The sequence below is a fragment of the Bos grunniens genome, chromosome 23 (assembly GCF_055505025.1).
Source record: "Bos grunniens cultivar Pamir isolate PY7600 chromosome 23, Bosgru_T2T1.0, whole genome shotgun sequence".
Taxonomy (NCBI): domain Eukaryota; kingdom Metazoa; phylum Chordata; class Mammalia; order Artiodactyla; family Bovidae; genus Bos; species Bos grunniens.
In genome coordinates, this window is record NC_141187.1 from 14,041,209 (window position 1) to 14,067,992 (window position 26,784).

The 26,784-nt window shown below is 38.2% G+C and overlaps 1 protein-coding gene across 1 annotated transcript in view; it reads left to right on the forward strand.

Annotated features, from left to right (window-relative positions):
- The window catches only part of DNAH8 (dynein axonemal heavy chain 8), a 317,992-nt gene that overhangs the window by 177,256 nt on the left and 113,952 nt on the right, over positions 1–26,784 (forward strand). Inside the window, exons 58-70 of the mRNA XM_086371558.1 lie at positions 313–476; positions 2,180–2,372; positions 3,746–3,868; positions 5,594–5,724; positions 8,889–9,042; positions 10,956–11,120; positions 12,783–13,009; positions 15,581–15,699; positions 17,602–17,705; positions 18,730–18,906; positions 20,652–20,819; positions 21,910–22,125; positions 25,860–25,997. Coding sequence (XP_086227684.1) covers positions 313–476; positions 2,180–2,372; positions 3,746–3,868; positions 5,594–5,724; positions 8,889–9,042; positions 10,956–11,120; positions 12,783–13,009; positions 15,581–15,699; positions 17,602–17,705; positions 18,730–18,906; positions 20,652–20,819; positions 21,910–22,125; positions 25,860–25,997 — 2,079 coding nt within the window. The remainder of the gene's footprint in view (positions 1–312; positions 477–2,179; positions 2,373–3,745; positions 3,869–5,593; positions 5,725–8,888; positions 9,043–10,955; positions 11,121–12,782; positions 13,010–15,580; positions 15,700–17,601; positions 17,706–18,729; positions 18,907–20,651; positions 20,820–21,909; positions 22,126–25,859; positions 25,998–26,784) is intronic.

Genomic DNA, 26,784 nt, shown 5'->3' on the forward strand with positions numbered 1-26,784 from the left:
TACAATTCAGTTTTTAAAAACTCAAGGAACAATGGCTTGGTCAAAGTCAACTCATGGGGCTAGAACAAGAGTTAGAATCTGCATATAGTGCATTATCTTGAGTCCATCCTATTCAAAGCGTTATGGTCTTTTATATTTTGGTTTATTTATGATGCGTTTATTCCATAAATGCTGTAACAAAAATACAAACTTAATTTATTTGCCCAGTCTCTTTTATATAAAATTGGAACTTTGAAATAAAATCATTCTAAAAGATTTTTGGTTTTATCTTGAATTGAAATTGGAGAGTGTTTCTTTTTCTCTCAACTCTAGGTGAAGATGCTGCCTACTCCTTCTAAATTTCATTACATTTTCAATCTGCGAGATCTTTCCAGAATTTGGCAAGGCATGTTAACCATAAAAGCTGACGAGTGTGCTTCAGTTCATGTTCTTCTGTCACTTTTCAAACATGAGTGCAACAGAGTAATTGCTGACAGGTGTGTATTGCAGTGCTTGAGTTTAAGTGTAATATATAAGCAGTTTATACTACTAGATTAACTCCTGCATTATCTACTCAAATAAGTAGAATATTTTCTTAAATTGCTCTGAGGCTTATGACACATGGATGTCATTTCCCACCTGCTGGTCACCTTGAAAAACCACTCCACCAATTTCCTTGAGTATTATTTCAATAAGACATTTTAAAAATATGCTCACATTATCGGCGCATTGACAACATTCAGAGGCAAATTTTGGTTATGTATAGTTTCTAAAAAAACTTGAAAGAGCTTGTAGTGAGAGCTCTGTTGCATGGTGACATTTGGTACATAAACTAAGTCATCTTTCTGAGGCTCTGTTCGCTTGTCTATAAAACATGACGGTGATGCTGGTCTTGTTGTTTAGTCACTAGGTCACAGCTGACTCTTTTGCAACCCCATGGACTGTAGCCCATCCGGTTCCTCTGTCCATGGGATTTCCCAGACAAGAATACTAGAGTGGGTAGCCATTTCCTTCTCCAGGGGATCTTCCTGAGCCAAGGAATTGAACCTGTGTCTCCTGCATTGGCAGGTGGATTCTTTACCGCTGAGCCACCAGAGAAACCCAGTGCTGTTCTTACAAAGCTGTAAAGGACCTACTACAATGTCTCACACAAAGTGGCCTCTGTCAAATATTAGTCCCACTCCTTCCTCCCTTCCCACTCTGATGTTATAAGTGTGAAAAGAACCTTCATACACTGGGTGTGCACAGACCCAGAAAGAGGATGTTCATCCACTACTGGCTGTCAAATTCTCCTCTTCTGTCGCAAGTTTCAGGGATCTTGGGCCTCACCCAAGGGACTTACCTGTTTTGTTAAAGAAAAAAATCAATCACACTTGTTAAAACAATAAGACACTCATCCTTTATTCAAGACTATTGTGATAGATGTAGGGACTATACAGTGAGGTTTTGCAGTAGGGCTGAGAAATGGGCTCAATTCTGAATACAAGCAGGGAAAAGTGAGAATTTATAATGGGGGAACAAAATGGGGGAGTTTGGATGGGAAATTACTAAGAGGAAATAAGGGGGTTATGGGAGGATTCTGCCTAAACTCGGAGAAGGCAACGGCAACCCACTCCAGTACTCTTGCCTGGACAATCCCATGGACGGAGGAGCCTGGTAGGCTGCAGTCCGTGGGGTCGCAAAGAGTCAGACACGACTGAGCGTCTTCACTTTCACTTTTCACTTTCATGCATTGGAGAAGGAAATGGCAACCCACTCCAGTGTTCTTGCCTGGAGAATCCCAGGGACGGGGGAGCCTAGTGGGCTGTCGTCTATAGGGTCGGACACGACTGAAGCAACTTTGCAGCAGCAGCTGCCTAAACTGATCTAACGGGATTCTTGCTAAAAATGGGTGATGCAAAGAAGGACATGAGAGTCCAAAATTTCGGGCCTGGTTGGGAAGAGGATTCAGAGGAGCTTGAGTCTGGCCACGGAGAGACACAGTCAGTATTTTCTGTAAGTGACACTGTCAGGGTTATAACTCTCTTGGATGGAGTTCGGTCTGCCTCTGGTCAGAAGGCTGAACATACTGTTTCTGTGTTTTGAGGTAATGGATGTACAGGGTGAGGGCTGAGAAGATGTGGAGAGAGGTTAAAACCATGTTCAGTTAGAACAGATGCCTTCCTAGTTTGCATTTCTTACTCCTGTATTTTTCTTTTAGATTTATAACGCCTGATGATGAGCAGTGGTTTAATACACAACTTGTTCGTTCAGTTGAAGAAAATGTTAGCCCAGATGTGGGGTCATATATTCTTCCTGAGCCATACTTTGTAGATTTTCTCCGTGAGATGCCTGAGCCAACTGGAGATGAACCTGAAGACACGGCATTTGAAGTGCCCAAAGTCTACGAATTGGTATTTTCAGGCTTTTTTGATCACTCATCTAGCTAGATATTTCTCCCTGCACTGGAGTCCCCCTTTGGAGTTATCATAACTTCTACAATAGTTCTATGTTTCATGTCATCATACACCAAGTGAAATGTTTATTTCAAAGAAATTTAGCAGCCGTCCCATTAAAGTCAGGTATAAGACAAGTATGTGTGCAGTTATCTCGATTACTTAATATTGTTTTGAAAGTTCTAGGCAGTGCAACAAAATGACAAGAAGAAAATAGATGTAATTATCAAAAGCAAAAGTGTTAGGTACTGACAGATATGATTATCTCTTAATATAATCCAAGAGATTTTTAAAAATCAGTTCCAACTACTAAGAGTTCAGTTATATGACTAAGTGTGATATAAATCTATAACTGAATAAATATCCTCTATATTAGCCAATGGGCCAAATCCAGCCTACTGCCTCTTTTTGTCAGATTTGTGAGCTAAGAAGGGTTTTGCATTTTTAAATGGGTAGACAAAAAATCAAAGAACAATAATATTGTGTGACACATGAAAATTACACAGAATTCAAATTTCATTGTTCACAAGTAAAGCCGTATTGGAACACAACCAAGCCCATTTGTTTATATATTGTCTATGACTGCTTTTGTACTACAAAAGTGGAGTTGAATGACCATATGGGCCACAAAGTCTAAAATATTTACTATCTTGCCCTTTGTAGAAAAAGGATTGCCATCTCTTGCCAATAATCCCAAGATAGGAAATACAACATAAAAGTATTTCATTCAGTTAGCAATAAATATGTAAAACATCTAGAAATAAATGTGATAAAACTTTACTTGGTTAAATGGCAACACATTGTTTTCCATAAGTTAACGTATAGATTTAATGACGCTTGAAGCAAGACTCCAAAGAGATTTTTTTTAAACAGGGTCACATAGAGTAATTTTGAAATGCATGTTGGTCAAAGAATTAAATGGGGAGCAACCATTTGCAAAAGAAATAAGTGAATATTGATTTCAGAATAATTTGACTACATACATAATGTAAAATTTCTATATATTTTTAAAGCTCCATAAGCACTGTTAAGAAGCAAATAAAAACTGAGAAATACATTTGTTATATTACAGCCTTAATTAACATGGACAGTAGTTGGTGCTGGGATTCCTAAAGGAAAAGGTTAAGAATAATTTCATATTGGAAACCAACCAGTTAGGTTTCAGGATCTGAAAATGGAAATAACTAAAAGTCAATTCATTCATGACAAATTTTTGGAAATCCATTAGGTTTAACTTTTTTTTTTTAAGAATTACTTGTGAATATGTTTGCAATTATAGCATTCCAGAATTTTGGATCTTAAATATTATTTTTCTCTCTCCCCACTCTTAGGTACCATCCTTTGAATTTCTGTCTGAAAAACTCCAGTTTTACCAGAGACAGTTCAATGAAATCATTAGAGGAACATCTCTTGATCTGGTGTTTTTTAAAGATGCAATGACTCATCTTATTAAGGTTCTCACTATTGATTGTTTACTGATATAAATAGATAATGTAAAAGCTTAGTGAATTTCACAGATAAACTTTTTTAGAGAATACATATATAGTATCTGATAGTTAATAGAAGAGAATCTATAGGTAAAGTCGGTTCACTCTCTAACAAAACAAAGGCTTAATGAGGAACCCCTTATTTGAATCCATCTATATGACAGCAAATGTTTTTCAAGGGCAAACTGATGGGTTTTGTATTCGACTCGCTGAGTCAAAGAGTTTTACCTTTTTAGCCAGTAAGCTGGAAAACTCTATGAAAAAAATATTCCCTCAAACTATGTTTTGGTGTAATGGAAATCCCGTTGCTCATGGAGGAAAAGTTGATGTGTTTAAAAATGTCGATTTCATGATTGACTTACAGACTATGGGGAAAAGGAAAATGTGGGTATACAGGACTGATAAAAATAGGAACCAACTGGAGGCATCACCTAAAAGAAGTATGGCTTGGATCCAGGTGTGAAAGGCTGCAGGAAGGAGTTGTTTGACTATGTAATTTATAGATATAAAAATAGTTTCTCCAACAAATTGGAGTAGGAAGGTTTCATAAAGAGGAGACAGTTAACTCGTATTTATCATAGAATCGTCTTCTGCAAAATTGGTGAATTTATATTCATCTATTCAACAATTAATAATTATTATTCTAAAAGATGTTTACTTATTTATTTAGGCCATGTTGGCTCTTAGTTGTGGCACGTGGGCTCTTTCATCATGGCACATGGACTCCTGGTTGTGGTGCATGGGCTTAGTGGTTCTGAGGCATGTGGGACCTTAGTTTCCAGACCAGGGACTGAACCTGAATTCCTTGCATTGCAAGGCAGATTCCCAACCACTAGACCACCAGGGAATCCCAACAAATAATTATTGAGTACCCACAGTGGCTTGGTCTTAGGGGCCTGGTTCCCTGTTCTAGGTGCAAAGCCACATAAGCGATTAACGTATTTAAAATATAATAGTAGATTTGACACATACCAAGGTGTCTGCCCCCTGTAAAACTTGGACTTAAAAAAATTCTTTGTTGTGGTGATAAATGAATTTAACGATCCATCTAGATTTTCTTCTAATCAGTGGTATTAATGTAAAAGACAGCTTTTAAGCAATGTCTCCAACTGACCTGCATAAGATTCAAACCACAGCTTGGGCCTTATCCTCTCTCTGAGGAAATCTCCTTAGAAAAGCAACACAAAGCTAAAGGCTGTTTCCCTAAGTTTTTTCTACAGATGTTTCCATGCCTCCATTGTAAATAGAATTTTGATACTTTTAAAAAATTTTCACTGGCAGAGATATGGTAGAGGTAGCATTTGCTGTAGAGCTACATAGCACTTGGTTTCTGCTTAAGTCAGTGTGTTAGACTGATGATAATAAGCAAACAGTTCTAAACTGCTCCCTGCAGATTGGGAAGAGCAGTTCCATTATCCATTGAGTCTGAAAATAATAAAATTACACACACACAGAGCAAATCATTTTAAAATAGGAGAGAGGAAAGCCAATTTGCACTCTTTTTCATGATGTAAATATAGATGGGCAATGAAAGAACTGGAATTGAATAAATCAATATGAACCCTTGTACATTAAATGAGAAAGTCTAACGTAGTCTCGAAGCGTGTGGTCAAACTTTGGACCCATTTATTGCAAGCAGATGTAAACAGCTGAATTCTATTTTCAAATATATACTATTTTATTTCAAAACAGATTTCACGAATAATCCGAACATCATGTGGAAATGCGTTGCTTGTGGGTGTCGGTGGGTCAGGAAAACAAAGTCTTTCAAGATTGGCCTCTTTTATAGCTGGATATCAAATATTCCAGATAACATTAACCAGGTAAGATAAAATGAAACACACCAATATGTTTTTTTCTCTATTGTTGATTTCACTGGAGTGAAATGTTTGCTTAAAAAAATTACATATATAATTATGACTGATTTGCGTCGTTGTATGTGAAGAAAGCTGAATGCCGAAGAATTGATGCTTTTGGACTGTGGTGTTGGAGAAGACTTGTCAGAGTCCCTTAGACTGCAAGGAGATCCAACCAGTCCATTCTGAAGGAGATCAGCCCTGGGTGTTCTTTGGAAGTAATGATGCTAAAGCTGAAATTCCAGTACTTTGGCCACCTCACGCGAAGAGTTGACTCATTGGAAAAGACACCGATGCTGGGAGGGATTGGGGGCAGGAGGAAAAGGGGACGACAGAGGATGAGATGGCTGGATGGCATCACCGACTCGATGGACGTGAGTTTGAGTGAACTCTGGGAGTTGGTGATGGACAGGGAGGCCTAGTGTGCTGCGATTCATGGGGTCGCAAAGAGTTGGACACGACTGAGCGACTGAACTGAACTGAACTGATGGCAGAAAGCAACACAACATTGTAAAGCAATTATCCTCCAACTAGAAAACGAAATAAAAAAAAAATTACAATAGGATTTATCTGCAGGTTCAGTGGTTAAGATTCCATGTTTCTACTGCTGGGGGCAACAGTTTGATCCCTGGTCAGGAAACTGAGATCCTGCATGCTGCTGGGCATAGCCAAATAAACAAAAATAAAAAAGATTACAACAATATATTGTATTTCTTTTTCAAGTAAACGTTTTTATTTCAGGGTAATATACATTAAAAAAAATGTTCACAAATCATGGGTGTCAAAAAGTAAGTACACCTATGTAGTTAGGTCACAGGTAAAGAAATAAAACATCACTAGCACCCAGAAGTACACCTTGGGTCTTGTCCCAGTCACTACCCTCCTAAGGGGAAGAATATTCTAACTTCTAAGCCCATTGCTTTACTTGGCCTATTTTTCAGCTTTATGTCAGTCGAATCATATGGGGTTTCCTCTTTAGTGCCGTTTTTGTTGCTTGCGTGGTGTTTGTGAGAGTCACCCATGCGGCTGCGTGCAGCAGTAGTTTATTCTTTTTTATTGCTGTGGAGCCTCCCATTTTATCACATATTGCCACAGTTTGCTTGTCCATCGTACTGTTGATAAACGTTTGCGGGGTTTTCGTTTTGCAAATACAGCTGTTACGAATATTCCTGCACATGTCTGAGTATACTCCTCGAGATAGAAGTGGTGGGTATAACAATGCAGGGGGAGTGAGGAGAAGAGGCCAGGCAGAGGAGGAAATCTGACGTGGTTTCCAGAAACCCGAAGGCAGAGAATTAGCCTAAAAACGAGATTAAAGCCTGAAGAGTGGTGACTAACCTTTGAGTGGATCAGATCGGGGCAGAAGCCACATTGCTTTAAGGAAGCGAAGAAGCAAATATAAACAAATTTTAAAACTCCTCAAGAGGCTTAGCTATGAAGGAAAGCAGTGAGAGGGATCTGGACCTAGAGAGGGTGTGCTGTGACCATGTCTGTATATTGTAAAAGCAATGCCTAACAATCTGCTTAATTAAAAAAAAAGAGCAAAACAGCTTTGTGACTTCCTTGAGTGGTCAGTGAGAGGGTTGCTCTAACACCGGGCACTTCTGAGTAAGGATGCGGGCTATGTCGCTCTCACAAGTGCAGCTGCTTCTCAGCAAACCAACTTACCCGTTTCCCTTTTTAATGAGTTCTCCCCCTTGGCAATTATTTTGAGGGGATATATCGTCTCTTCTTGATAGTATTCCTTTTGCTGAGATCTACAAGATTAACTATAATTCCACCCAGAAGGGCTTCATTTCCTCTCCTAATTTAAAAATAAGCTATGACATCTCTTATTTGCAGAATCTAAAAAGAAATTATACAGATGAACTTATTTACAAAACAGACTCACAGACTTACTAGAGAATGAACTTACGGTTGCCAGGGGGAAGAATGGGAGGAAGGGATAGTTAGGGAGTTTGGGATGAATATGTACACATTGCTATGATTAAAATGGATAACCAACAAGGACCTACTGCATAGCATAGGGAACTCTGCTCAATGCTATGTGGCAGCCTGGAAGAGAGGGGAGTTTGGGGGAGAATGGATACATGTATATGTATGTGTGAGTCCCTTTGCTGTCCACCTGAAACTGTCACGGTGTTGTTAATTGGCTATACTCCAATACAAAATAAAAAGGTTAAAAAAATAAAAGTAAGCTATTATACGTTTAAGTGTAGTTAAGGTACATCATCTCAAATGCCCATAACAACCTTTACAAATTTGTAATTATCTTCATTTTGCAGATGAGGAAACAAGCTGTAAAACATGAAGGAACTTTTATAAAACTTCAGGGCAGGGATTTGAACTCTGGTCTTCCTGAATTTAATGTCAGTAGTCTTTCCATTAGACCCTATGAATTACACAGAACTCCCTATTACTTGCACAGTGAAACCTCCTTCAAATAAGGACTTCTTTATAATCCCTTTCATTGGCATCTACCCACGAGGATTTACATGCCACACTTAGGAAAACGTCTGCTTTGCTTTTACACATCATATCACTTCTGGTAGCACATGCGTTTAGTAGGAAACAGGGTAAACGAGAAAAACAGAGACCAGGCTCATCTCTTTTCAGAATCTGTGACCACATAATTATAACATTTCTGTTATTTATATCACATTGCATAATGCATCTCTGAATCTAGTCGCTCAGTGAGATGTGAAAATTACCATTATATGTAATTTATCACTACTTTTATTTATAATTTATCTATACCTTCTTACCAATATAAGCTCATCCAAATATCTGATTAGTTTTAAATATTACATATATATTCACTTGGGCAAAAAACATCTGTTGGCTGAGGACTGTTGGATTGTAGGGAATAAAAGTTCTTTTCCTTGTTCCCAATTATTCTGTCTGAGTCACTTTTGGTAAATTCCCCACTAAGTTCTCAAGCTAAATAAAACCTATTTATTTAGAGTGGTAATGTACAGCTGTTTAGCTCTGTGTTTTCTAGCAGGCACTATTAACTTAGAATCTATCGGAGCAGGTGTGGATTACGCTCTAATTATCATGGATTGTATTGTGTTTTGAGATAAATGATGACTATATTTTCATTTAAAGCTTTCTGCTCCTTCTCTTCTTAGGTCTTATAATGTGAGTAATCTCACAGATGATTTAAAAGGCTTGTACAAGGTTGCTGGTGCTGATGGCAAAGGCATCACTTTTATCTTTACTGACAACGAAATAAAAGATGAGGCATTTCTAGAATATCTCAACAACCTGCTATCTTCAGGGGAGGTATGTCTCCAAAGTAGAGAAAGAAGTTATATTTTAAAAATGTAAATCTGAATAGAGAAAGCAGCAGTCTTTCAGAAGTGAGGTATTTAGGGACTTCCCTGGTGGCCCAGTGGCTAAGCCTCTGAGCTCCCAACACAGGGCGCCCTGGATCAATCCCTGGTCAGGGAAGCAGATACCACATGCTGCAACTAGGGTTTGCATGCTGCAGCAAAGATCCCATGCTGCAACTAAGACCTGGCACAGCCAAATAAGTAAATAATAATTATTAAAAAAAGAAGGGAAGCCATTTGGCACACGTTTTTCGTTTTAGAAATGATTAACACATGAGGTTCAATAGATTTTTTGAAGTTTCTGTGAAATTAATGCTGCTTACCTCCAGATATTTTATATGCTTTCTTCCATTTTAAGTGTGGTTCCTTATTTGTCTCTTAAATCTTTAGCTTAATCCTGTAGTTTATTTTAGGAAAAGCAAAGTTTATCTATCTATGTATCATTTATCTATCTAAATATCAGGTGTATAGAATTGTTGAAAAAGTTACACTAACTGTAAATAGATGTGTATGTCACCACTGAGTGCCAAAGAATTGATGCTTTTGAACTGTGGTGTTGGAGAAGACTCTTTAGAGTCCCTTGGACTGCAAGGAGATCCAACCAAGCCATCTTACAGGAGATCAGTCCTGAGTGTTCTTGGAAGGACTGATGATGAAGCTGAGGCTCCAATACTTTGGCCACCTGATGTGAAGAACTGACTCATTGGAAAAGACCCTGATGCTGGAAAAGATTGAAGGCGGGAGGAGAAGGGGACAACAGAGGATGAGATGGTTGGATGGCATCACCAACTCAATGGACATGAGTTTGAGTAAACTCTGGGAGTTGGTGATGGACAAGGAGGCCTGGCATGCTGCAGTCCATTGGGTCGCAAAGAGTCCATGGACATGACTGAGTGAGTGAACTGAACTCAATGTCACCACTGCTGACACCATTTTTATCATCACTTCTTTGACCACCCACATGCTTGGTACTTTATTAGAAGGATACACAGGACTCAGCATATAGTTGAGCTTATGATTAAGATTTATTGCAGCAGCACAGTAAGGATTTTCAGCTGGATCAGTAAAGAAAAAGACACATCAGGGGAGTCTGGGGAAATCCATATACATGCTTCCTATTAATATGTTCTCACTAAAGGGTCCATACAGAATGTGTTTTTGGTGTGAAGTGAAAGTGAAGAAACGTGAAGTGAAGTGCAGAAACACAGGTGCTCTTTCTGTTCAAGGAAGCTCATTTGAGACTCAGAATTCAAGATTTTCTTAGGGGCTGGTCATGTAGTTGTTCTCTGCCTAGCCGCAACTGCCAAAATTCCAGACTCCCAGAAGTAAAGCAGATGTTCACCATATATCCCAATGTTTTTATAAATAGTAGCTACAGTGGAACAGCCTTATTGATTAGTAATGGAGCCTTCCTTCCAAAAGCCTAGTTCTCAGATGCCAGGCGAAGGCCAGCCCTGCGAGCACACCTTGCGTGTGCACTCTCCCCTTCACAGTGACGTGTCTGGGTGCTTACTGATGCATGCTCTAGTTAACTATTTTGGAACCACAGTTGAGACTGACTGTGAATCAGAACGAAGGCATCACTGGACATTTAAGTGGTGATTGGAATGGTAAACAAGATGGCTTTTTGGTAATAGCTATTTGAGCAAAAGGAAACTTAATTTGCTCCTGATTAAGCTGCTAAATAAAAAGTTGTGCTCTTGGAATTTCTGGCAAACTAGGGATTTGACTGTAGAGATGCAGGAAAAAATGTGAAAAGAAATGACATGCAGTGGTGGGGGTGGGGGGAAACCAGACTTTGGCAGTGCGTTGGCTGTGGGGAACTCTCGAAATACTGAACCCTTTCTTGCCTATTCCTCAAAGATCTCCAATTTGTTTGCACGGGACGAGATGGATGAAATCACCCAAGGGCTGATATCGGTCATGAAAAGGGAGCTCCCTCGCCATCCTCCCACCTTCGATAATCTGTATGAGTACTTCATTTCACGATCAAGGAAGAACTTGCACGTTGTTCTCTGCTTTTCTCCAGTGAGTTTTTACTTTAGTTATTTCTACGTAGGAGGAGTTACTTCCTTGAATGTACTTAGTTCGCCTTCTCTGATGAGATGATTTGCTCAGAAATGAACACTTGTTACTTCTTGACTACCACCAATCTCCACTGACCAAAATCATACTAAAGAGTGAAAATTGAGTGTACTCATTAGCAATTATTGCATACCCTACAACTTTGATTACCTAGAGACAGAAATTATTTATTTTAAGGGATTTGGTGATATAGTCTTTTCTAGCTTTAGCTCCAATGTATTCATACCATCTAGAATGTCCCTGATGTAGGTTTGAATGTCTCTCACTCACTGTGCTATCCAGTATTGTAACCATTAGCCATGTGTGGCCATTTGATTTTTGATCAGTTAAAACTAAGTAAAAATGAAAATCCAATTTCTCAGTCCCACTAGCTTCATTTCAAATATTCAATAGCTGCACGTGGCTAGGGATTACTATGGAAAGCACACATATAGATCCTTTCCATCATCATAGAAAATTCTATTGGGCACTTCTGCTCTTGGGGGTGGGGGAGGTGGCTCACTAACTTACAGGGCATCTTGCTTAATTTTTAGGTAGTCTAATAGCCAGAAAGGTCTTCTTTACAAACAGTGGAATTTTGTCTCTGACTCTTCACCTGTGATTTCGTTTGTCCTGTAAAGTGAATCCAATCCCTCTCCTTTACTCAGCTCTTCAGATATTTGGAGAAAGTTTCTGCAGACTCCCTAAGTCATTTCTTTTTTAGACCAAACACCTCCCATTCCTTCTGCAGATCTCACTTGCCCTGGTTCCAGGCCTTTCACTGTCCTGGTCATCTGTCTCTGTAGAAGTGTGCTTTGTCAGTTTCCTTTTTTTTCTATCCATTTTTCCTTTATTGGAACAGATCTTTAATGTCAGATTGTTTAAAATTTTCTTTAAAATTTTGAGTATCAAATTTAGTTGTTTTTTTTTCTTGCCTAAGAATCCCTCTTGAGCCTCCCACCCGCCTCCTGTCCCGCCCATCTGGGCCGTCACAGCGCGCCGGGCTGGGCTCCCTGCGTTGTGCAGCAGCTTCCCCTGGTGGTCTCTCTTTTACATGGTAGTGAATACACGTCACTGCTACTTTCTCGATTTGTCCTACTCTCCCTTCTCTCACTGTGTCCACAAGTCCGTTCTCTATGTCTGCATCTCTATTTCTTCCTTGTAAAGAGGTTCATCAGTACTGTTTATCTAGGTTCTTATATATGTGTTACTATACAATATTTGTTTTTCTCTTTCTGACTTACTTCACTCTGTATAACAGGCTGTAGATTCATCTCCTTCACTACAACTGACTCAAATCCATTCCTTTTTATGACTGAGTAATATTCCGTTGTGTGTTTGTAGCACATGGGCAAAGAAGATGTCAGTGTCTTCTTACATGGGAGCTCCTAGAATTGAGCAGAATGAGTCTTAGGAAAGGAGAGAATGTGGAACTATTACCTCCTTGCACCTGGACACTTCATTTACATATTCATGCAGTCTAAGAAGATTTCTAAAATAATGTGTTGTGTCAGGCTATTGGCTCAGAATATAAAAAGGTCTCTATGCCTGACTAATCATCCCTCTGTGTTTTTTGAAAATATAATTTTTAAAATGTATAATGCTTTTTGACACTTCTGTCGCTAGGTTGGTGAGAAGTTCCGTGCCCGCTCTTTGAAATTTCCGGGCTTGATCTCGGGCTGCACCATGGACTGGTTCAGTCGCTGGCCTAGGGAGGCGCTGGTCGCCGTGGCCTCCTACTTCGTCTCAGGCTATAGTATTGTCTGCTCTAGCGACACCAAAAGACAAGTTGTAGAAACAATGGGCCTCTTTCACGACATGGTTTCAGAGAGCTGTGAAAGTTATTTCCAAAGGTAAGTGATGATGCGTGAGCGTGACAGCTACCGAAACACAAGGTTCACTCCAAAGACGAATAAAATGTAACATCCAGTAACACACTCGTCACAGTGATTGAGCTCAAAATCCCAGCTGCTCTTAGATTTTTCCCTCGCTTTGATTTTCTAGTGATTATGTATTAAAATGATGACAAATAATTGAGATTTTAAAATTAACTAGTGTCCATACTTTTAATTACCCCTTTCCCTCTGGGCTTCAAAGTAACAGATACTTAATGAATTATTTTATTTCACTTGCTTAATTAATTTTTTGGAAATGACTTAAAATAATTCATTATAAACTCTTTAAAATTTGTTTCTTATTCAAGTTCATTATTTATTTGGTTAAAGAAGTCCACTGTCCTAAAGCTTCATTATTGCCTTATGCTAAGGGATCATTAATATGCATCACTTAATCTTGTCTGTGTTTTCATGACAAATAATTATGAAACTGAAGTTTAATTGACAGTAGAAGAGTCCAGTCCCTAAAAGCAGAAATGGCGTTCATGATGTGAAAGCTGGTGTTGACAGTTCAAGAATACAGCAGTTTTTTCCAAAGTGTGATAGTCACTGGTATGATTGCTATAAATAAAGGTGGGCCAACATGGTTTCTATAACAGAGCACTTCTTCCTTAGGGTTCATGGATGAGCTTCAGGGGGTGCAGTACCTCCCAGAAAGCCTATTTTTCTTCATGGAGAGTCTTCAGTTCAGTTGCTCAGTTGTGTCCAACTCTTTGCAACCCCATGGATGCACACCAGGTCTCCCTGTCCATCACCAACTCCTGGAGCTTACTCAAACTCATGTCCATTGAGTCAGTGATGCTATGCAACCATCTCATCCTCTGTCATCCCCTTCTCCTCCTGCCTTCAATCTTTCCCAGCATCAGGGTCTTTTCTAAGGAGTTAGTTCTTTGCATCAGGTGGCCAAAGTATTAGAGCTTCAACTTCAGCATCAGTCCTTCCAATGAGTATTCAGGACTGATTTCCTTTAAGATTGACTGGTTGGATCTCCTTGCAGTCCAAGGGACTCTCAAGAGTTTTCTCCAACACCACAGTTCAAAAGCATCAGTTCTTCAGCGCTCAGCTTTCTTTATAGTCCAACTCTCACATCCATACATGACTACTGAAAGAACCATAGCTTTAAGTAGATGGACCTTTGTCATCAAAGTAATGTCTCTGTTTTTTAATATGCTGTCTAGGCTGGTCATAGCTTTTCTTCCAAGGAGCAAGCATCTTTTAATTTCATGGCTGCAGTCACCATCTGCAGTGATTTTGGAGCTCAAGAAAATAAAGTCTGTCACTGTTTCCACTGTTTCCCCATCTATTTGCCATGAAGTAATGGGACCAGATGGAGAGTCTTGGTAGCACTTAATTGATTTTCCAAGGGGTAGGGGATCCTATCTCACAAAAACTTGTTTATCCTGTGTCGTTTTCTTTACTTAAAACTGTACATGGACCATCCTCTTAAATAGTTATAGATAATCTCCCAGATTCTCTTGGTAAATCTGTGTATATTAATTCTCTTTGTTGGGAAGATTTTCTTTCTGCTTAACTTGCACTCCACCTCTACTGCTGTCAACTTGTGAAGAGAAGTTTTTACTTTTGTGCAGCTACAAAAAACCATGTCTTTAGTTTTGAAAATTTGGTGTATTTTTCAAAGTTTTCAATATCCTCTTATTGTAGAAGTTTATTCTGAATGCATTATATATGCATAATATGGGATTTCCCTGGGAGTCCAGTGGTTAAGATTTTGCCGTCCAACGTAGGAGGTGCTGGTTCGATCTCTGATCGGGTAGCTAATAAAAATCCCACATGCCTTGCAGCCAAAAACAGAAGCAGAGTTGTAACAAATTCAATAAAAGGCTTTAAAAATGGCCTGCATAAAAAAAGATATGTAAAAGATATTTATATAATGTTTTACTAATAGTCACATATATGCCAGAGTTCTTTAAAATGCTTTTTAATGTTCAGAACTCCAAAAGTAAAATTTTAATATAAAATAAACGTACTGTAATATAAAAATATGAATTTTTAGTATGTGAAGATCTCTTCTTTGACTTTAGTTTCTCCTGTATAAAAATTTTTCCTTTTACTTGTTTCTATTGTTAAATATAATTATTATACTGAAACCGTAGTGATTTGGATGTTCGAATCAAGTGTGCCTTGATTTCAAGGATAATCCAGAAATTCAGGGGAGAGATTGGCTTTCACCGTTGTAAGCCCACTCATCTCATCTGGGTTTCTAGTGGGGAAGAGGTGTGTAGCAAATATCTGGCGAATGAAAACAGATCTCGGCACAAATTCATTTCAACCACCTATCCCTAATATTTGTATAGAACATTAAAGTTTACAAAGTGTGTTTACGTATGCTGTTTTATTTTTTGATCTTCACAAAATCCTAGGAGGTGTAGGACAGTGATTCTTTTCTCAGTTTTCCAGAAGAGGAAACAGAAGCCCAGAATGGGGATAAGGGTCAAGTCAAAGAATCAGTTAGAGATACAGTATTCCTGCTGCCTCACGGGAAGGTCTTTTTTTCTGTTCTACTCTCAGATACCGCCGAAGAGCGCACGTGACTCCCAAATCTTACCTTTCATTTATAAATGGTTATAAAAACATTTACACTGAAAAGGTGAAATACATTAATGAGCAAGCTGAACGTATGAATATTGGTAAGTGGAACAGAATCTGATCTTTTAGGGCTTGTCTGAAAGAGATCCCAATATTTTGTTTGGTGGACATTGTTGTTTGAAAATGAAATACTTATTTTTCATATTGAAATATTGATTTATAATCAATATTGAAATATTGCTGATAGTAGATTATTTTGAGGGATATCTTTATGGGTCTTTTGACCTGTCAAGAACGTCTGGGCAGAAAAAATGTAAACAGAGGTGGCCTGTTTTTCTTCTGGAACCATTTCTTCCAGCGCTTTCAGCTTTGGGTCCATCCTGTTGGGTAGTGAGTCACCGTGGTTGTTGAGCTGCTGCTTACAGATGGGGAAAAGCCAGCTCCTGGGTACTGACCACAGTTTCAATTTATGGTTTCATTGCCATTTCCCTCAATTTGTGTAAACTTTGCCGTGTTACTTCTTCTCAGATTTCTAACAAAGGAAAAAACAAAACAGAAACAAAAGCAAAAAAATGAAAACAAAAAGAGACTTTACGTGAGCAGTGGTTTTCTAAGTGTCCAGTATATGTAGTGTAAGTAGGAAAAGTGTAAGTGGGAACAGATTTTATGTCCAGAAAGCATTTGGCCCAGATAATCCTGAAATGCCTTAGTTCTGTATTTTCACTTCTGCACAGAACGTGGTCACAAAGCATAAAGGCCTGTGAAGCTACAGTGATGATCGGTGCCCTGTGAGAGAAACGTCCTTCTGTTGGCTTTCTCGTGGCTTTCCGCAGCTTTTTTATATGATGCTCTAGAATCGGTGGTGTGCTGAAGCTACCTGCACTGGCTCATGAGAACTGATGGTTAAATTAGGAATGTGATGATCTGGTTGATAACCACAGCCTTCATTAAAAATTAATAAACTTACAATTAAATTAATTATGTTAATGAGGGCAATCAATACTCAAAACTCATTACTTCTTAGTTATTTTTACTTTATTATTATTAATGTTCTTGGGGAACATTATTATTTCTATTCTATCTATGTGGCAGAAATATTATATAATGGTGTGTTGCTGAGAACCAGGCAAGGTGGGATTATCTACACGGTGGACACTGGAACCATCCAAATGAATGCCCTCACTCCAGACCCAGAATCTAAATGTTTACCAACACACCTCTATCTAGCGACTAGTGAGATTTTCAGTTAACCAGTTATTTTTGTCTAGAGCACTGAGAGTCTCAGAAACAGTTGCAGAAGTTTTAGCAGTTATTTTCACTGTTATAGGAGAGAACCACAAAAAATGTTAATATATTATGTCTCATTTGCCGTCTCAGTTGCAGTGTGATTCAAAGGCAAAAAATGATAGTTACAAACTGTTTGCAAAGCCAAGGAGAGCATACGTTTGTCAAATAAGTTTCCTGGCTAAATTCATTTTACTTGTTATAGCAATATGACTTTCCCTTAAATGTAACTAGATGATATTCTTCATTCAGACCTATTTTCTTCATTTCCTGCTGAACCGAAACTGTTAGAAATATGGTCAGTATTATTGCTTCTAAAATATGTGTATTTTAAGACATCTTGTCCATAATTATTTTGTGTTTGTTATAGTGTACATTATGGTGCCTTAGGGCTTCCCAGATGGCCCTAATGGCATCCCAGGTGGTAAAGGACTTGCCTGCCAGTGCGAGAGACATAAGAGATATGGGTTCAATCCCTGGGTCAGGAAGATCCCCTGGAGGAAGGCATGGCAACCCACTCCAGTATTCTTGCCTGGAAAATCCCATGAACAGAGAAACCTGGTGGGCTACAGTCCATGGGGTTGCAAAGAGCTGGACATGACTGATGAGACAGCATGCATGCAGCACATGGTTCTTTATAAGTAGTAAATATTGAATAAGTATTTGATGAGGGGATAATCATATATTCAGTGAAAGTGTCTATGTGTGTGTTTGTAAAGGTCTTGACAAGCTGATGGAGGCAAGTGAATCTGTGGCAAAACTCTCTCAGGATCTTGCAGTAAAAGAGAAGGAGTTGGCAGTGGCTTCCGTAAAAGCAGATGAAGTGAGTTGGCATTTACACTGTGAAGCATATCTTCCCACATTTAAAAAAAAGCATTGTTTAAAATGTTATTAAAAAGTAAACAGAATATAAACCCACAGGTTATTTCCAGTAAAATACAGCCCACATGGGGTCACAAAAGAGTCGGATACGACTTAGCAACTAAACAACAATAGCAACATTTACAAAGACCGTTAGATATTTTTGTTTAATTTATACCAAAACATACCTAAACTATTATATCCTCTACTTGGTCTAAGACTGTTTTTTCCTGCTCTGGTTCTCTCTCGTTTTCTGTCATCTGTATAGGAAATTTCTGCTTGACAATAAATTATATTAGATCTTCTCTTTAAGGTCTCTGCAGACTCTAGGTTTCTGGGGTAGCCCAAGTTTGATCTGAAGTTTGTTTTAAGGAAGGAAAAGAATAAAAAGAAGAGTTGATTGAGTCTTTTTTAAAAGATGCTCCTCCCAAGGTGATAGGGATATATATGTGTTACTTCTCTACCTACTGCTTCTCCCCCAGGCTCAGGCTGCTTTCACCTTGCACTCACAGAGTCAGTTAAGAATAGATGCTTAAGTCTCTACCTTTAGCCAGTTATTGAAATATTAGAGCATAGGAGAGGCACTTAGCATATGACATAAGGTAGACCCTTAGCATCCTGATATATGGTAGGCAGTCAACAAACATTAGCTATTTTTTTTGTTATTACATGAGGCTTCATATGGTTTCTGACCTTATTCCATGGCACTGACTTTGAATAGTTTTAATTTTCTAGAAATAACATAGAGTATAAATATCATTTTTCTGAAAGTTTAAAATATTTATTAATACAGTTCATGACCGAGAGAAGCTTAGGAAACAAAGATTACAAAGCTACTCAGAGGAGTTACTTTAATACATCTTAAAATATAGACAGCTTAAATGGGGGATGAATTTTCTCTCATTCTTATTTTATATTATATACTCAAATCTGTAAATTATGCTGAAAAGATTTCTATTGATCCTCATGTTTTCTTTCTTTAACAGGTATTAGCAGAAGTCACAGTAAGTGCTCAGGCTTCAGCCAAAGTGAAAAATGAAGTGCAGGAAGTAAAAGACAAAGCCCAAAAAATAGTGGATGAAATCGATAGTGAAAAAGTAATAGCTGAGACCAAGCTCGAGGCAGCTAGACCTGCACTGGAAGAAGCAGAAGCAGCCCTGAATGTGAGCAGTGCATTGTTATCCCTCCCAACACAGGTCCTAGCTGGCACCACGTGTCATTACATAAAATTTAGTTATGGGATTTCTAATCAGAAAACTGAATTGAATTCTTAATGTGATTGTGATCTCTGAGTCTTGAAGCAAATATTTCTGCTGATTACATTTCCTAAGTTTATTTTTTTAAGTCTTTACTTCCCATAACTTACTTTCATCCCACAAAGCATCTTTCCATGAGAACTGAGGAATAATGCTTAGTGTGATTATTGGCTTAAACTGTATCCTAAGGGATTCAGATTATACAGACAGCCTTCTCAGTTCCTTCAGCATCCTGACTAGGTTATGTCATGCACTCTTTAACATTTTTTAAAAATCCTCTTACGGTTCCCATTTCTCTAATTTAAAGTCCCAAGATGGGTATCCAGGACTGTGAAGCAAGAAGGGACAGCTTCAGAGGCAAGCAGATCTCCATTTGCCTCTCATGACCATACGGTAGATAGTCTCAAGTAAAGTTTACTTAACTCTCTTGGATCTCTGTCAAGATTCTAATTCTTTCTTGATCTTTGAAGAATCAATGTATGCATTAAAAAGTAATGAATAGTTCACTGGGTACATGGAAGGAACTCAATAAGTATTCGTGCTACTGCTGTGATACCTGGCTCCTGTCTGCCCCTTCAATTTTACCTTATTTTGTCCCTACACACAGCATGATCCAGCCATACAGAAACACCTAAATGCTTCTGCAGTAATTATGGTCTGTTACTTTTAAATGGGTCTCTATCTGCCGGGAACACTTTCTACTTTTCCTAACTTTCATGACTAGTAAGAGTCAGTCTGCAGGACCAAGCTCAGATTTCACCCCTTCCAGGAAGTCCTGAACCTCCTTTGTTTTCCTGTCACTCCTAGACTTCTGTCGTGTCAGATAATCATAGGGTAATTGTGTTTCTCTCTCTTTGAAAGATTCTGAGGACAGGGATATTTTGGTTTTGCTCTTATTTTATATGGGAGAATGTCTGTGATTGTTAAATGCATTAATAGATTTAGGATCATCATTTAATAAAATTGTAACAATGACCTGGACACACTTTCCACCCTCCCTTCTTTTGTGGGTCCTATGATAACACATGAGAGAGTGATCACTGAGTCAAATGGGTCTTAGGAGTTTTTATGGATCATATGATGTCCCAGTCCTTCTTGACTTGAATGTCAGGAGATGTCCTATTTCTAACTCAGCTCACAGATAGAAACTTCCAAAAATATTTTTATGAGTCATATGGTACAATAACTTTACTTGTCTCCTTAGAATTCTCTCCCTTCCATAGACAGGGCAACCTTCAAAATGAAAACTGAAGGTGAGGTTTCTGATATTCAGGGCCTTGCCCCTTTTTTAATACTCATATGTAATATAGACTCTATGCTTTGAAGATGAAATTATCTAAATGGTAAACATTAATGACAGTTGTTGCTAATGGAGGTCTGGGGTGATGGCCAATGAATGGTAGTGATATTCTAAACCAATTCTTTGATAACTTTTGGGGGAAATGCAAACAAAGAAACAGAAATCCTAACTTAACCATGAAAGATCCATTATGTAAGAATCTTGGAATGCAGACCCTTGATGTAAATGTCAGGAATTGGGAAGAAAATATGTTTTAAAATTTTCCATTTTAAGTTTTTAAAAGTATGAGAGTTCCATATGACTAGGAATACTACTCAGCAAAAAATATTCTGATCCCTAACCCCAAATACAGACTATCAAGCCAAATGATATTGCCACAGTCAGGAAACTTGCAAAGCCCCCTCATCTTATTATGAGAATCATGGACTGCGTTCTGTTACTATTTCAAAAGAAAATTGACCCTGTCACTATGGATCCAGAAAAACCTTGCTGCAAGCCATCATGGGGCGAGTCATTAAAAGTAAGTAAAATCTATCTCTATAAGTCCTTTGAGGTGTATTAGGTGTCTGCATCCCAGGACACTCAATACAGACCAGACACAATGGCAGACAAATAATTGATCATTGTATACTGAAGAATTTATCTTAAATTGCATCTCTCAAAATGTAATGCCTCTTTAAAATGTAAGATTTTAAAGCTGAATGCCCTCTTTTTATAAAAATCTGTCCAGAACCCATACCTAGTATTGGCACAGTCTTTTTTTTTTTAAAGGGGAAATTTTATTGTAAATTATACCTAAATAAAGATGTTGAAAAAGAAGCCATGGTACAAAAGTAAATATACTCTTACCATTCAATTCAGCAATCATGCTCCTCAGTATTTACCCAAATGAGCTGAAAACTTATACCCACACAAAAGCCTGCTCACAGGGGTTTTTATAGCAGCTTTATTCATAATTTCCAAAACATGGATGCAACCAAGATGCCTTTCAGTATGTGAGTAGTTAAATAAACAGTGGTACATCTGGACCATAGAATATTATTGTCCCCCCGCACACACACAAAAATAATACATGTATAAAATAGATAACTAGTGAGAACCTATTGTATGGCACAGGAAACTCTATTCAGTGATCTGTGATAACCTAAATGGGAAGAAATCCAAGGAAGAGGGTGTTGTGTATGTGTGGCTGATTCAGTTTGCTTACAGCAGAAACTAACACAACATTGTAAAGCAACTATAGTACAATTTAAAAACAATATATAATATGCACTTAAATGCATATTACTCAGTGAAGGAAGTATTGGCACAATGTTGATGTCAACCCAACTCCGTCTATAAAAAGGGGCTTGTGTGGTTGGTGGCATTTAGACGCACTCACTAGGTGGGAAACTTACGTTGTTTTTCTTCTTTGCTCTTCTCCATGGAAACAGGAAGACAGCTTGCAATTTACGGCTTTAGGTTGACTACTGCCATAGTCTTGATTTGTATGTTTAGAGCAAATCAATTATTACTTCTTTGAAAAAAATTCAATTTAGAAGTACATGCTAACTTAGAAAGAAAGTACATATTTTTTCCCAGAGCTTACAGGCTGTAATACTATTTTTCAGTTGATGAGTGCAACAGGATTCCTGTGGAGTCTTCAGCAGTTCCCCAAGGACACAATAAATGAAGAGACTGTTGAGTTACTACAGCCATATTTTAACATGGATGATTACACTTTTGAAAGTGCCAAAAAGGTCTGTGGGAATGTGGCTGGTCTGCTGTCTTGGACACTTGCTATGGCAACATTTTATGGTGTCAACAGAGAAGTGTTGCCTCTGAAGGTAAAAATTTCCCTCCTTCTCCCAGCAAATCAGTGTTTAATAAAATCAGTCATCAGTATCACTGCCGTTAAAAAGCAAAGCATAATTTAGACTAATAAAGGTAGGTTTCTCCATTACCAGATTTTTCTTTTTCTCTGTATGCCCAGTCACAGTTTCTCATTCTTTTTATAACTGTTGCATGCTTCTTGGCATCACAGACAAGAAAAAAACCAACTTGTTGACTTACACAAGGCATGAGTTTATTGGGAATAATAATTGGGGCTTCCCTGGTAGCTCAGCTGGTAGGGGATCCACCTGCAATTCAGGAGACCCCAGTTCTATTCCTGGGTCAGGAAGATCTGCTGAGAAGGGAAAGGCTACCCACTCCAGTATTCTGGCCTAGAGAATTCCATGGACTACAGTCTATGGGGTTGCAAAGAGTCGAACATGACTGAGCTATCATGAAAGAAAATTGGCCATATCTTTAAGTTTGGTGATTAGGTTTGGAGATTGAATTTGATTACTATATTCCAAACAAAATTTATGAAAATTAAGATCAACACCTAGAAATGTTTTAAATTTCAAAGACAGGAAGAAAAGCTTATAGGCACTTAAGAAACAAAATGTAAAAGATGGCTCACAAAAGAAGAGAAATCAGGACGTCACAGTCTTGCCGCAACCCTAAATACTAGAAAGTAACAGCAAAACATATGCAGGGGAAATTACTGGCCTCTAAGAATTCAGTGACTAACCAAACTGCCCTCGGTGTGAGCAGGTGAGTGATAGTCGCTCAGTCGTGTCCGACTCTTTGTGGCCCCGTGTACTGCAGCCCGCCAGGCTCCTCTGTCCGTGGAATTCTCCAGGCAAGAGTACTGGAGTGGGTTGCCATTTCCTTATCCTCAATATATGAGGGAACAAAAAGACATTCTTTTTTTTTTTTTATGTGGACCATTTTTATAGTCTTTATTGAATTTGTTACAGAATGGTTTCTGTTTTCTGTCTTGGTTTTTCAGCCCCAAGCCATGTGGAATTCTTGCTCCCTGACCTGGGATCAAACCCACGCCCCCTGCATTGGAAGTCAAAGTCTTAACTACTAGGCCACCAGGGAAGTCCCCAAAAGATATTCTTAGGGATGCAATTTAAGTGTTAAGGGATAAACACATTCTATCTCACTCTCTCTCACACATATACCATCTATACTGGGCCAGATTGTCCTTTATGTCTGAGAGAACAAAAATACATTTTCAGGAGTTCGAAAGATTAACAAAATATACCAGCCAGACACATAATATCCCCCACTTCCCGCCCCCAGCCCATCCCATAAAACTAGAAGAGTTGGAAGTGGTTGCTCTGTGGAATTGAAAGTGGTGAGCAAGTGGGCAGGGGGTTACTGTTTTCATAATAAGCCTTATACAAATGGCTGACTCTTTAAATTGTGCACAGAGGTAACTTGAAGAAAAATAGAAAAAAAATTAAAAATAGGAAAGTTTTAACAAGAGAAATGATGAACAAATATAGCAAATACGCTCAAACCAACAGATACCAAGAAAGAAATATTACTGTAAATGTAGAATTCAAGGGAAAAAAAGCACTTATAAGAGCAGTTATTTTTATGGGTAAAAATTATGATTCACAGTGAGAATTAATTGTAATAATGCTTTATGAAATAAAAATAACATCAAATTACATAAGACAAAATCCATCAATATTTTATGTGGAGTTTTTTTTTTTAATTCCTATAATTTGAGACTATGGCATATACTATCAATCCATGACAGGTCTGGTAGGCAGAAGGCCAACTTTAGAAGGGACCATACTTGGCTTAATGCTCTGCTATCACCCTCTTAAAGTCCTTAATAATTTTTAAACAAGGAGCTCTACAGTTTCGTTTCACGCTTTTATGTAGCCAGTCCTGAGTAGGCATAAATTAGTAATTATATAGAGATTTTATAATATGTTATTTTTAAGCTTGAATAGCTACATTGGACTGTCTTCAATATGAACGAAGTATATGAAATTATTTCTAGTGTCCAAGAAATATTTACAAAAATTGATGATATTCAGTCCCAAAAGAAAACTTTGATTCAATCCCCAAAAACAAAAATTGCTGAAACCTCCTTCTCTGACTATAAGCAATAAAATTAGAACACTTTAAAAAAAAGCGAGTCAATTCTGTTTAGAAAATGATGACAAAAATCTAGTTATGAAAGGTTTTAAAATTTATTTATTTTTTATTGAAGGATAATTGCTTTACAGATTTTTGTTGTTTTCTGTCAAACTTTGTGAGGTGGCCAAAATGCTATCTTCTTAACCCTTAAGTGAACCAAAGAACTAAACAATAGGATATATATATATAAGTGTTCACAAACACACACACACACACACAGAGGTTAGTAAAAGTAGAAAGAGTTAATAAAAATAATGTTAAAAATCAGAAAAAAGTAGCAAAATTAAAGAATTCGTGCTTTGCAATATACACATACATATAAGAGCCAACTCACTGGAAAAGATCCTGATGCTGGGAAAGATTCAAGGCCGGAGGAGAAGGGGACGACAGAGGACAAAATGGTTGGACGGCATTACTGAATCAATGGACATGAGTTTGAGCAAGCTCTGGGAGATAGTGAAGGGTAGGGAAACCTGGCATGCTGCAGTCCTCAGGGTTGCAAAGAGTCAGACATGAGTTAGCAACTGAACAACAGCTATATATATGATATGTATGAAAAACTGATCAGGGACTTCTCTGGCAGTCCAGTAGTTAAGAATCTGCCTTCCAATGCAGGGGATGTGCATTCCACCCCTCGTCAGGCAACTAAGATCCCACTTGCTGCGTGGCACGTAAGCCCACGTGCCACAACTAAGACCCAATGCTACCAAATAAGTAAATAAATAAATACAAAAACTAATCAGCAAGAAAATACACAAAAATAAATGCCTATAATACGTAAACCCATATAATTACAGATTGTAGATTTAAATAGAGGCAAATTTTATAGTTATTTGTAAATACAGTAGAAAATCTAAGTGAAATGAAAATTTCCCGAGAAAAAGAGCTAATTTCAAAACCACAAATATTGAGAAAGAAAATGAGAAAGTTATCAAGGAACTTCTACCCCAGAAAGCTCTAGAGCTATATTACTTTACTGATTAATTACTTGAAATTTATAAGAAACAAGTAATTATCATGCTGTAGGACTGAGAGAAAGATGAAAAGCTACTGTTTTTCATTACAGCCATTTCAGTTCAAAAATTCTTACCCCAAAAACAATACTAAACGTTTGCATACTTAATAGTATTTCAGTTCAGTTCTTATAACAGTTTAAAATGAGGGTGGGGGGGAAGAAATGTATATAAGTACACAGAAGTTAAGGAAATTACAATATATCCAACTGATGTTCATAAGGAAAGTGTTTAATGATGTAAGGAAATGATTATACTACTCTAAGTGAAAAAAATACCAAAATGGTAGTTGTCCATTTGTTAACACAATACTCATAAATTCTTTTCTGTGTAAAATCACGAGTGATTAATTTTCTCCTTCCCGTACATTTCTGTGTTTTCCATATTGAACATTAATAATTAAAAGGAACTTCAATGACATTTCTCTGCTTCCCCAGCTGAAGACAATGAAATAAACAACTTCCAAATAGGCCAAAAATGATGTCGTAACTTGTGTTATTATTTACCAATTACAAGCATGAAAGTTTCATAGCATTAATACACCTCTACACCGATCACCTCTTCTTCCTTTTAAGGCTAACCTGGCCAAGCAGGAGGGCCGCTTAGCAGTCGCCAATGCTGAACTGGGCAAGGCCCAGGCACTGCTGGATGAGAAACAAGCTGAGTTGGATAAAGTGCAAGCCAAATTTGATGCAGCAATGAATGAAAAAATGGTGAGATCAAATATACAGAAATTACTAATATGACACACTGAAATGCTACCCAAGTATGTGTTGTATTTAGGGATCAGGCATATGTTTACAACGAAAAAATACTGACCTGAGTGCCCTTTCTCACTGGCCATGTCTACTTTTTTTGGACCTTCAACACTCTACATTCTTTTTTCTGTTTTTAATAACTGTTTGCTGTGATGTGATACACAGGAGTACTGACTTTGGAGTCAGGACACTGGGTTTGAGATCTATATCAGACACTTATGAATTGTGCAGTGAAAGTGAGTGACTTACCAACTTTACTGTCAAATGGGGATCCTAACATGACCTCATGGTATAGGTTGTAGCAGTGGTGATCTGGTAAACGTTCAACAATCAGCTTGGCTCTTTTCTGGTGGCGGAGTCTGGAGAAGAGGAGCAGAAATGGCACCTCGCAAAGGAAAAGAAAAGAAGGAAGAACAGGTCATCAGCTTTGGCCCGCAAGTGGCTGAAGGAGAAAACATATTTGGTGTGTGCCACATCTTTGCATCCCTCAACAACACTTTTATCCATGACACTGATCTTTCTGGCAAGGAAACCATCTGCCATGTAATTGGTGGGATGAAGGTGAAGGCTGACCGAGATGAGTCCTCACCATAAGCTGCCATGTTGGCTGCCCAGGATGTAGCCCAGAGATGCAAGGAGCTGGGCGTCATTGCCCTCCACATCAAACTCCGGGCCACAGGAAGAAATAGGACCAAGACTCCTGGACCAGGGGCCCAGTCAGCGCTTAGAGCCCTCACCCACT